Consider the following 13,059-nt stretch of genomic DNA (forward strand, 5'->3'; position numbering starts at 1 on the left):
TTTCTCAGACTTTCAAACTAGCCGCTTTGCGCATAACTACGCCTTTGTTGTTGTTTTTTTTTTTTTGCATTTGTTGTTGCTTGTTTGACACGCCGAGGCGCAAATTATTTAGACGAAAGTTTTTGTTTTCCCATTTTTTTGTGGAAATCAATTTTAGAGGCTTATTAGCAAGTAACGCATCGGCTTCAGAATCTCTGCCGCCAAAACTAGACTTGCTGATTAGTGCGTGTTCGCCTGTGTTGGTATAAAGCGCTGGCTTCAATTGAGCACACTTTACTATACACGACAGATCCGAGCCTGAAAATAGCTGAGCTTTGCTATCGATTGGAAAAATTGAGCTGATGAAGTGAGTTTAGCTATTTCCTTAAATAGGTTTAGAGAAAATCTGCAGAGCCGACGGTCCTTGGCAGTCTATAAGTTCCTATACGTTCCGGGTTCTTAAATAGGCTCAGCTGTGGTAACGGCTTAGGACTTGCGAATTTTCGAAATCTTAGGTTACTCTCCTTTCATAAAGCGAAAGTCCGTACCTTAACTGCCTACTGGAAAATATTCAACTGAAGCGTTAAGGCTAGTTTCTGCAGAAAGTCCTTGGCTGTATATGCATTTCAGTCGTATATGCCTTCGTCTTCTCAGTTTCTTTCCCGGTACTTATATGTCGCATAAAGTAAAGTTTCTTAACATTATATACCTTAGAGTTCTTAGATCCGTTCGCCGAATTTATGTTATTTATGTATTCTCAAAAAAATCGGAAAATATTTTACTGGGTTCTTATGGGAGATTGTTCAGCAATATCCCTAGTGAGCTTGTCTTCTTAGTTTATAGTATATACATAGGTATATAGTTTCCAGTCAAGCTTAGAACAACTAGAATACTTCGAAGGAAATGTTGCGCACAGAAAGACGAACCTTTTGTTTTTATTGTTTTACGCTTATTTGGCGTGAGAATTTTTACAAAATCAGCTATGCCGACGGTCATGGGTTAGTGTAGTATTTCTGTGCATTGTAAATAGTCAAAATATTTCGTTTGTATGTGTGCTAACTGTTTGCGTTTTACTAGAAAAACGTTTTGTAAACTTTTTTGAAATCAAATAGAACTACATGTTTCTAATTTGCTCAAATTTTCGTACATATTTAACTGAAAACAGCATACATCGATATGTCCACACACCCGCTCATGGCCGTACGTGTGCATTGCTGCTCATGGCTTGTCTACGCAAAAGCGTAAATAAAATAACAATGCTGTGCTTTATCCTACACCGGAGCGCTGCCATTGCGCCCACCACCGCCCGCTGCTACCTTTTCAAAGACCTATTTCGAAGACGCATGCCATTTGTGCCGAAAAAGTGTCACTTTGCGGATGGTTTTGTAATGTGAACAAGCAGAAATGAGTAAGCAAATACATTTTAAGTTTAGTATTTGCTTGTAAGTAAGCAAAAACAATAAATTGTTGTAAATGCAGTAGTAGTTGCTGGCTATTAACAGATTTTTGACCTTTGATGTGGTTTTTATGGCTCAAAAGTTTTATTTTAAACTATTTCGTGCCGAAAAATCTACAAATGATTCTTTGTAATTTGTAAGGAAATTGTGTTATGCTCTTTTTTCATAACAATTAAATGTTTTGCTGCTTTAAATGCTGCTTTGTTTATTTTCACTTATTTTGATTTCGCTAACAGTTATAACGCATGTAGTAGCGTAATTACGGTATATCCGCCAAAGTCTGCTTAAACGTAACTTGCGTAAAGTAAAGATAAAAGTTGCGATCTCGCCACATGGCAAGGAGAGAGACTGACATTTCTTCGTTTACTGTAAATGGCCTAGAGAAACTCAACTAAAATATTAAAAAGTTATAAAAAATATATATTTACATATGTATGTATGTGCTTGTTTACTTATCAATGGCAATTTTTGTGCGTACAATATATGCTATTGTTTATTAAAGGAAGCGACAAATATGTTAAAATTATAAATAAACAGCAATAGTGCGGAGCAGTGGAAAGTACACAAGGCTGACATGCTGAGATTTTTTTACTTATGTACATACTCGTACATATACAAGTACATACATGCATATGTAACTTATCCTCAAAAATCGAAAAAAAAAAACAAAAATATGCATACACTTAGCAGTTTTTCAATTTTTCCGCACCTCCTTTCATATTTATGAGTAATAAACAATTTTACGAATAATTTTTACAGTAACAGCCGCAAAGATGTCGATTTGTTATATAATTAATAACATCCCTCTGTATTCTATAAGATGATGTAATTTTCTTTAATTATTAATCTTTTCACTGATGATTGCTACTTTTAATTGATCAATATCACTAGAAAGAGTGAAAGCATATAAAATATATATACATATTTTTAATTTTTTTTAAGCTTGCGCTAAATTTTAACGTAACGCTTTTTATTTTTATATGCCATTAATTGAAACGAGACACGAGAACAAATTTACATATGTACATATGTAGCTACATATATACTTAAATTCATATGACACGAGTGGAGCTAACTAACAACGGTCTCATACGAAGTGCGATTAAATCGATTTATAGCGCTTAATGACGTAATTGGTTTTAATTGTAGTTAGGTAATAGTTAAAATGTAAATAGTTAAGCAAATATAACAAAATCATAGCAGAAAGCGTAACCTTAACTAATTAAAAGCTAAATAAATGCAAAATTAAGTGTGAGTAAAAAACTAAATCGTGTGTTTTGATAAGAACTTAATCAGTATTGCTCATTGCTATTTGTTATATACAAACAAATATATTTATATATCTAAACTTTGTTTATTTTACCTTTTACTTTTTTTGTTCTTATATTGTTGTTTTTATGTTCTTTTGTATTTGAATTAAAATTGAAATATAACAATCCACATATTTTCATGCATGCACGTGCAGACCTACTATTATTATCGCCTTTCCTAACGGCATTGTCATATCGATTAATCGTTATTGTTTACATACGAATTTGAGCCGCAATTTTAAAAGTCATGTGTTCCATTAATGCTAATACGCAACTTTAGAATTTAAGTGAAATGTGTTAAAATATGCATTATCGTGCATAAATTGATGGCAATTTCAAGTGTGTTAGCCGTTACTGTGTGTTATCAAATAAAGTTCGCTGCTAAACTCTTTCGAATTGCAAGCAAACTGTCGCAGGCATCAGCAGAATAGCAAGAATGAAATGATATTATTTACGGTAAGTATGTTATAGTGAAGTAACGTTTAGAAAAAGATAGCGGGAAGTTTTTAAATACTGCGCGATGTTAAATTATTTCATTTACAATACAAAACGGAATATGTGAAATATTTTAGTAAAGGCCAGAAGAAGTGTGTTCGCAAGTGTAAAGAAATTACTATTATAGAACTGTCATTTATACAATTAAAGTCAAAAATAAACAGTATGTAAATATATGTGCAATGATACGCTAATCAATCACGTTTTGTTTTAAAAACTAACTTTTAACTAAAGTAGATATTCAATTAAATCAAAAGTTAAATATAATAAATCTCTTTAGCGGAAACCAATTTGACGTCATTACTAGCAACATTAGTGCTAGATGCACATAAATAAATGTAAACAATGCAACGTAAATTAAAAAAACATATCGTTAACAATGGAGGCAGATATGTTTATACAACATCTGTGATTACACACTCGCTTAGTGCATTCTTAAAAATTAAAATTAATGTTGTTGTGAATATATGTAAACGCATAGCTTTATAGAAGAGAGTGTCTGTCCGGTATGTCACAATTAGTGGTGACAAAGTTATCTGTGTTTTAAAAAAAGTTTTCAGAAATACTTCACAACAATGGATGACTATTACTGAGCTCCCCCAAAGCCACATATTATAAAGTAGCGCGTTTTTCGCCTCTTTTTTTTATAATTAACCTTTGACATTAGAAGAATTAATTGTGGGAGGTAGCAATGATCAAGTTCTTACATTTTTTTTCGAAAAGTTACAAGTTTTAATTTTAGTTACAAGTTCAACGTGACATTTACATATACATATGTATGCTTGTGCTATAAAAAATCCGCCTATATACACATACATATATGTGGCTGCAGAGTGCATGCATTGTACCTGACATTCATGTACAGCGCCCTACAAGGTTGCAATCTGCACAATTCCCACCCATTAATCCATACGCTGATTACATAAACACACCCTCACACGTGCACACATTAGCTACTGCCAGTTGTAAACACAAATTTACTAGTGTTACTTGGAAAAGTTTGTGGTTACTTCTCTATGACTCGTTCAAGGCAACTGTGGGGTGGCCCTCAGTAGACGGCACGTCAACACAGTTCAACACTAACAAATTGGAAATGCATATTTATGCAATTTTAAATTAACTTTTTAACATGTTTACATTTTTGGGGTGGAGAGTTGTTGTTGTAGGCGGCTTACTAACCTGTGGCTTCTGTGTAAACTGTCAATTATTTTCGTGAGGTAATTAATTGGAGTGTGCGCTCATTTTTATGAAACTTGCGGTTAGTAAAATGTAAACCGATAATATTGTTTATGAAGGGAAATATTTTTAAAGGGCGAACTATGAACAAATAAAAACACAAAGCAAATTAAAGTAAAAAATAAATAAATAAATAATAAAATAAAAATAAAACCAAAGAAATAAAAAAAAATATAAATAAATAAAAAAATAAAATAAATAAAAACAAAAAAATAAATAAATGAATAAAAAATAAATAAATAAAAACAAAAAATAAAAAAAATAAAAAAAATAAAAATAAAAAAAATTAAAATAAATAAAAAAATTAAATAAAAAAAAAAATACAAAAAAAAATAAATACAAAATAAATATTTCTGTTTCGCTTTCTTGTTATTTAATTTCATCATTTGCTCTTAATAAAAGAAATTTTAAACGGTTTTGACCATAACTTACTTATTTGATCTCTCTTACATCCATTTTATAAAATTTTAAGTAATTCTAGCCGCATTTTTTGTATGTATATGTTTCTTCATTATTTAGTAAATGCAATTACAAGTACGTATACATTGAACTTATACGTTAACGTTACATGTATGTATGTATATATGTATAATTTATATATATAAAAAAAGTCATACAAGACAAAACTGTACATTTCATTAACTACTGATTGGCTTAGACCGCATAAGTTGCAACACGACGCGCTACTTCTTGCAAAATGCATAAATATACATACTTCTCCAACTCGTTGTGCCTAAATTAAACGAAATATGCCGCTAATTGGGCCATTTTGTCCTTTGGCTGACGCGGTCCACGTCCGCCACGTCCACCGCCTGCACCACCGCGTCCACCTTTAGCACCACCACGCCCACCGCCACGCGCGCCACCACGTACATTCACTGGACGCGATGCGACCGCGCGATGTTTCTCCACAAGATGCGCAAAATCGTTGGAACAGAAGACACAGCCGCTCTTCTCTTCAGTGCTGTCCTTGAACTTTGTCTTATCAGATTTGTATACTACATTGACTAGTTGAGCGCCGCATTCCGTGCACTTTTGTTCTGGAAAATTTAACAATTATAGTAAAAATAAGTTATATAAGCAATGCTGGCTAACCTTCCACCGACACTTTGGTGGCACCCTTGAAACAGTTGATTATGACATCGCAACGATTGCAGCCCAACTTCCAACTGGGCGCCAATGTGCAGTCCAGCACGAGTATGCCATGCTCACACTCCACACAACTGGAGATACCCAGTGTATTGAGTGAGTGCGGGCAGGTAGGATGCGTGCAAGAGTTGCAACCGCCATTTTTGGGCATATCCCTGAACGGTGGATGATTGTAGCAGTACGGGCAGAATGGATATGAGCGTCCCTTAGCGCCGGTGGTAAATGCCAACAATTCGAAATCGTCCAGCGGGCATTTGAATTCACGATAGACTTTAACATTACCGCCGTTCGGCAACGAATACGTTTCGTCGCATTGAGAGCAATGCAAGCGCGCAGGTTTTGTCTAAAAATTAAGTAAGAGATTTAATAAAAAAAATTAAGTACGAATTTTAAAAATATAAAATATAAAATATAAAAAAAAAAATAAATATTAAATACAAAAATTAAAGAAAAACGAAAATAAAATAAAAAAACAAATAAAAAAATTATAAAAATAAAGTAATGAGAAAATAAATTTTAAAAATATATAAAAATAAACAAATAGGTAAAAGAAAATTAATTAATAAGAAACATATAAATGTGAAAATTTGCTTTACTTGTATATATTTCATGTATCGTCGACACTTGCCGCAACGCGAGTGCGCCTTGCCCGTTTCGGCTAGTGGCGAGAAAGAGACCTCAAACAAGCTATCCATACTGCCGATGTTTTTGACGAAGAACAAAAACTTCAGTCGGAATATTTCGATGGCATGTCGCAGCACAGCCTGAAAATCCGCTGAGCCTTTGGCAATAAGATTCAGCATGCGCTCGACCTCAGAACGCATAGTGGGCAAGACGAGTTCCGGATCAATCTGCAGAAATTTTATGTCTTGAATCAAAAAATTTTAATTGCCAAAAATGAAATACCTTCTGATAGCCATGCACCAGCACGATTCCCAGCGTTGTTGGTATCAGCTTGCGACCGGTCTCGATGCGCACGTAATTACGCTGTGAAATGTTGTTGATATGCACCGGTATCGAGGCATCTGTGCCAATGCCATGTTGCTCCATCAACGTGATCAATTCGGCTTCGGTGAGGTAGTCCGGTGGTCCAGTTTGAGATTCCGCCAAGCGTACATCGTTTATAGTCACTTTTTCACCCTCCACAAAGGGTGGTATAGCCTCGTCACGGCCGAATGCTTGCCAGGTCATTACTTTTGTAAAACCCGGATCAAGTAATACGTTTGCGGTGCACGAAAATGTCTCCAAGCCGACACGCAGCTTAGCGGTGGTAGTGCGATATTTCAAATCACGTGACACTGTACCGAGGAAATGACGGCAAATAAAATCGTATACGCGCCAAGTGTCTTTATCAAAATCGCTACGATTCGCTAGTTTCATGGGGGTGATGGGAGGGTGGTCACCGGCGTCTTTGCCTTTACGTGGCGCATTGAAATCGCTTAATATGCCACGCGCTTCCTCGCCAAATTCGCTTGAGGGTTGCAATACACGTAGAACGGCACTAAAATTGTATAAAATAAATTTGATTGTTGTTGATATGTAAAATTTTTGGTGTACTCACTGCAAATCGAAATTCGCTGGATACTGATTGGTTTCTGTACGCGGATAACTTATGTAGCCCTGAGTATATAAACGCTCAGCGATTTGCATAGCTTGAAATGGACCAATACCCAGTCCTGAACTGCAAATACGCATCAACTCTACTGTGTTTAAAGCCTGCGGGCGACCCTTGAACTGCTCTTTGGAAGTTACGCTCTCCACCCTAAAAGTAGGCAATACAAAAAAATAAAACAGCTTTTAAGAATTAATTTTATAGAGCTTACAGCGCTTCCTTTTGTTCCTTTACACGTTGCATTAACATTATAGCAATTTCTTTTTTGAATACCCGTCCACGCGCCCATTCTAACGTAATTTCGGGCTGTCCCGCCAGTAATTGCAGGTACCAAAAACTTTCCGGCTTAAACGTTTGTATATCGTCATGCCGTTTCACACAAAAACCTAACGTGGGTGTTTGACATGGCCCGTAGGATATCAAGGAAGAATCCAAATCCCCATAGCGTCCTTGAAAAAATTTCGTTTGGAAGCGAGTAAATGCACAACCGATTCGCAAGTCGAGCTCTTGACGTGCATCCACTGACTTCGACTCATTCTCATTCGGATAACCAAGTGCCTCCATAGCACCTTTTATATCCTTTTCGGTAATGGCAGAAAAGTGCGCACGATATGTAACATTGCGGCTGAATACATTTGGAATGACACGCGACACCGCATCCATAACTTCATAACAAATATTTTCGCCCTCTTTATCACAATCGAGCCAGAGCACTAAATATTCGCAACCTCGCGCTTCTGACGCCAAAAATGTGCGCATATGTTGCTTGGGATTTGCTTCCTTCTTTTCGGTTGGACAGCCAAATAGTTCTGCCGGGTCTACACGATCCCAAGAGTTGTATTTGCCCACAAAATCTAGTGTCATGACATGACCGCACACTGACGTCATTCGAAAGAGCACGCTGCGCTCTTCACGGAATGGACCAACCCATTCATGAGTTGAACAAGAGTTATTTGATGCTGTTAGGACGAAAATTAAGCAGATTTGTATATTAGTTATAGGAAAGTGAGGGTGGTTATATACCTTTTTTTGTCGTGCTGCGCCCATTGGAGAGAATAGAAGCAAGCGATGCCGCTAAAGACGGCTTCTCCGCTACCATCAATACTTTCTTCATTGTTGTAGCACTCAAAAGAAGCAGCACACCTTACTTTCCACTCAGATTTGTTTTTTTAATGTATTTTCTTAATTTTTACGCACAATTCCCGAAAAGTGCTAAGCAGGGAAAACACAGTAAACTACAAATGTCAACTACAACGGTGCTACTAAACTTGTTAAAAAACATCGAGTGCCTGCCAAACTGTGCTATGTAAATTTTTAAATAATTATGTTCTAAAAACAATTGTATCTTTTATAAGATATCTTTAAAAAATATTTAATTGTTGTCTTTTGATTTATTTTTGAGGATCTAAGTTAGATTTCTCTAATAAATGAACACAATTTTGTACGGTTGGCAGCCCACTACATTTATTTCGCCAATTTGCATTTTGCGCAAGTCTGGCAATCATTTCCTCACATGTGCTTGTTGACCGTAGATTGTTTTCAGTAAAAATAACTCCAGAATTAAATAATTTTCAAGGAAATGAAAGTTAAATCAGCTAAAAAAGCAGTGAAGCGAGATCCTCCTGCCGATGATGGTGCAGAAGTAGAAAAGCCAGCTGCAAAGGTATTAAAGAAAGCAAAGATGGTGTCCAACGGTGTTACAAATGGTTCGGCAGAAACGACTGTAGCAGAACAATCCGCGGTGGAGAAAGGAGCCAACGCAGTCAATAAATCCATATTCCAACATTTCAAAGAGTTAACAAATGAGGAGGAAGACAAACGTATGAAAGCTGCGTTACAATTGCTGCAACAACTAAGCAAAACCAAAGAAGCCGAAAAGGTTTGTATTTGATATTGAGTTGAAGAAGCACGTTTTTAACGAATCTATTATTTACAGCGAGAAAAAGAACTGACCTACACGCTGAAACGTTTAGTGCGTGGCTGTGGCGCTGCAACAAATACGTCACGTGCTGGATTTTACACAGGATTGGTTGCGTTGCTAAAAGCGTTCGACGAACACGAAATCACGTTGGAAAATATATTTAACACAATGCACAAAGAGCTGAGTGTGGGGGCCACTGTCGCCAACAAGGTAAATAAATATTAGTGTTATTGATAAATTAATAGTAATTAATGTGTAATTGTTGCTGCTGCAGGACGACGCGGATGCTGTTGTTGGTAAAATACTAGTTTGTGGTGCTTTACAACAATCTGGTCGTTTGGACAACTTGAAGAATAATGAGCATTTGGAACGTATCATAAGCACATTACTGCAGGCGACAAAACAACGCAGTTATCATGCATCGCTAGCTTATGCACTACTTATAGAGTTAGTAGAAAAGATTTCTGCAAAAGATTTCAATGCTGTAGTGTGGCCGTTGTTGCAAATTGAGTTGCAACGCCCTTGGCCGAAACAAACACTGCAAACCGTGCACTGTCTCATTGCCGTGCAGCGCAAATTTCCAAACATCGTAAATGCCAAATTTTTAAAGGCACATTTCGGCAGCGCCGATCTACTAAATGCCGATAGTTATGCACACTTCTATCGACTATTTTGGGAACACAATAACATGCAACAATTAACACATCCAGCTTTTGAACTTTTCGGCGCTTGCTTGGCTACTAGCAACAATCTCAAAACCTTCTGGACGCAACAGGTTGATGCGGGTCTAGAAACAAGCAATAAATTACGCGAGTTGATTACACTGAAAATAGCTACTGACGTACTTAATAGTTGGCAACAAACGCAGGAGGTGGTTGTTGCAGATCTATTAAGTCCGAATTTTATGCGCCTGCTGGTTGAAGGTCTTAAGAATCAAAAGCAAAAGAAAGATGAAACTCTAAAAGCTTTCTACGACGACTTCTTCGAAGCTTTGGTGGGTTGTTGCACAAAGCTTGCCGACGACGAGCAATTGGTAGCCGTAATACGCCATCTTATACTACCGCCTGGCCTTTTTGGCATTGAAAAGTATACGAGCACACGCGTTGTGCATCAATTAATAAACGCTTTGGGCACAACGGGCGTAAAGCAATTGAATTTGCTCTATCGAGATATCTTTCTCGGCACAAAGGCGAAGAATGCCGATAATGCGAGCGAAACATGGCTCAATTTCGAACGCATGAACGCTGGATTCATGCTACAGCATTTGCTAGCACACAAAGCCGTGCGTCAGGAATACGATTGGCGCGAACAGCAATTACGTTTTCTGCTTACCTGTGGTATCTTCCATGTTACAGATTCAGCTGTCATATGCAAGAAGGAAGCGGCCTCCGCTTTCAGCAATGAATTTGGCGAACAATGTAAAAATATGTTCTATACCAGTATGCAGAGTCGTTTGCTCGACTTGAAACAGGAAAAGCAGCTGCTTTTAAAATTGGTGCAATACTGCAATGAACGCGTTGAACAAAAGCACGCCTCAAAGAGTTTTCGCATCAAACAGTATGATGAGTCCTTACTGAAATATTGGCGACAAATGCACGCAGCCGTAAGCGTTGCTGAGACGAGGGGTAAGAAAAAGGAGAAGCCGAAACCGCACAAGTCGGCAGCTGATAGTGATAAATTGGAACTGGTTTTCCAAATTTTACTACTAAATATGGGCTTACAGTTGTTCCGCGAACCGGAAATGGCTGGACCGGCTATAGAGGACTTGCTCAAGTGTATGCAGCGCATAAAAGAGAAACACAAGAGCAAACAAAAGGCTAAGGGAGGCGTCAAAATAGTTGATGGCGAGGTGAGTCTTGTACAAAATTTTTATATTTATATCAGCTTAACCGTTATTTTCAATAATTTTTTAATTTCAGAGCGAGGAGCCCGAGTGGATTGAGGTTGTCGTGGATCTATTTCTTCATCTACTCTCACAGAATGCAATTGCGCTGCGTAATATTGTGAATGCGCTATTCCCTCACTTATGTGACAGTCTAAATCTGACAGCCGTGCACCAAATTTTAGCAGTACTAGACATGAAGGATGGACATAATCCATTAAGTACACATGGCGAAGAGAGTGACGATGATGAAGATGATGAAGAAAACAGCGCAGATGAGGAAAATGTAACGAAACTTACAAATGGCAAAACAGGCGGTGATGCTGCTTCCGAAAGTGATGCTGATGAGGATGATGATGGCGACGATGATGAAGATGATGATGACGAAGACGATGATGATGATGACGCTGACGAGGATGAGGACGAAGAAGCTACTTCAGCCGATAAACTTCGTAATGCCATCTCACAAGCGCTAATGGAGCATGGTGGCATGCCAACCGCAGCTGATGATGACGATGATATGGCTTCGATCGATTTGAATGACATGAGTGAAGAGCAGGGTCGTAAATTGGACGAAGCGCTAGCCGAAGCTTTTAAAGCCATGCGCAAGACCGGTGGCGGCGGTGCAGCTGCAAAGAAATCAAAGAGTTATCGTGTTAAGATCACCACAGTGATGCATTTCCGCATACGCGTACTCGATCTACTTGAAATATATTTGCAAAAGCAACCACCATTGCTGATCGCCATCGAAATTATGTTGGCCTTATATAATATGTTGCCATATTGTGTGGGCGATGAGCTAAAGCCATTGCAAACAAAAGTGGAAAAAGTGTTGCAAAAGCTGACAACATTGAAATGCGATACCGCCGATGTGCAGGAGGATGAGTTGGTCGCATTTATACGTCTAATTGTGGAGCAAAAATCACCGGCAACCGCTTTTGAGGCGATGAATAAAATGCGCAACAAATGCATTATATTCCTAGTGAATAATGCAAATAAAATTGCGGTGGAAAAGAGCGCCGAGTGTAAAAAAGTGTTGACGCTATGTCAAGAGTATATCCAAGAGTTCCTACAATCGCGAAATCCCAGCGTGAATATCACTCTGCTATCTGATATTTTTCGTCTACGCTGGACCGGCGTATGGAACTTGGCTGTGACGCTAACGCATGACGGGCTCAATATGAAAACACGCGCTTTCCGCCGCATACAGATATATGAGATACTCGATGTACTCTATAAAAATCATGATTTGCAACGCGTGGACGTGTCCAGCACCAAACAGCGGTTGGGTGAGATTGAAAACGTGCTTTGTAATCATATTAAAACACTAGCTGCCAACACCAACGTTGAGGTATCGCCTAAAGAGTACAGTGTACTGTTACAACTGCTGCTGCAGGCGCAGAAGACACATCAAAGGCTGCAATTGAAATCGGCGTTGTCCGACGTTTCAATTGGACAAGCGGTGCAAAGTATGCGAGCGGACTCATCGGCGCTACTGCAACGCTATTGTGTGGCATACAAGTTGCCCGTAGTGCGGAGCAAGGAGAAGCAAAAGCTTAATGGAAAGCATGTTGAAGATAATGCCGAAGAAGCGAATGGGCAGGGTGAAAAGGAAGTGCAAGATAGAGCGGAAGGAAGTGAGAATGGTGTGGTAGAGGAACAGAAGAAAAAACGTAAGAAGACTACCGATAGTGCGTTGAGAAAGTTAAAGAAACAAAAGAAAGAACAGCGTCTGCAGATCGCGTCCGCAGGTTTAAATGGAGGATTTGCGTTCGTGCGTCCGATTTCTCAGGAAGAGGGATCCGGAGACGAAAGCGCGTAGTTTATTTGTTTGTTTTAGCCAACACAATAAAATTAGTGTAAAAAGGATTGAAGTCAAATATTTTGTGAAAATAAAACAATTTCTAATTTTAATAAATAATGTAAATTGTGTCTTTATAAACAGTAGAGACAAAATCAATATGTGCCTTTAATTTAATTCATACCTAACTGAAATCTTTCGATTCTTTACTTACGTT

At 37.8% G+C, this 13,059-nt stretch overlaps 2 protein-coding genes across 2 annotated transcripts; one reads left to right on the forward strand and one right to left on the reverse strand.

Annotated features, from left to right (window-relative positions):
* The first annotated feature begins 2,811 nt into the window (after nt 1-2,811).
* LOC126758475 (myb-binding protein 1A) lies at nt 2,812-13,001 on the forward strand. The gene is made up of 5 exons (XM_050472745.1): nt 2,812-3,202; nt 8,815-9,117; nt 9,175-9,369; nt 9,434-11,008; nt 11,079-13,001. The coding sequence occupies exons 1-5, from the start codon at nt 3,188-3,190 to the stop codon at nt 12,861-12,863; spliced, it is 3,873 nt and encodes a 1,290-aa protein (XP_050328702.1). The 5' UTR covers nt 2,812-3,187; the 3' UTR covers nt 12,864-13,001.
* Nucleotides 4,852-8,517, reverse strand: LOC126758479 (DNA topoisomerase 3-beta). Its single transcript, XM_050472748.1, has 7 exons — nt 8,262-8,517; nt 7,450-8,197; nt 7,188-7,388; nt 6,533-7,127; nt 6,223-6,477; nt 5,573-5,969; nt 4,852-5,517 (listed from the first exon to the last, which is right to left on the reverse strand). Exons 1-7 carry the CDS (start codon nt 8,350-8,352, stop codon nt 5,216-5,218), a joined length of 2,589 nt encoding a protein of 862 aa, XP_050328705.1. The 5' UTR covers nt 8,353-8,517; the 3' UTR covers nt 4,852-5,215.
* Nucleotides 13,002-13,059: the final 58 nt, after the last annotated feature.

The sequence above is a fragment of the Bactrocera neohumeralis genome, chromosome 5 (assembly GCF_024586455.1).
Source record: "Bactrocera neohumeralis isolate Rockhampton chromosome 5, APGP_CSIRO_Bneo_wtdbg2-racon-allhic-juicebox.fasta_v2, whole genome shotgun sequence".
NCBI lineage: Eukaryota > Metazoa > Arthropoda > Insecta > Diptera > Tephritidae > Bactrocera > Bactrocera neohumeralis.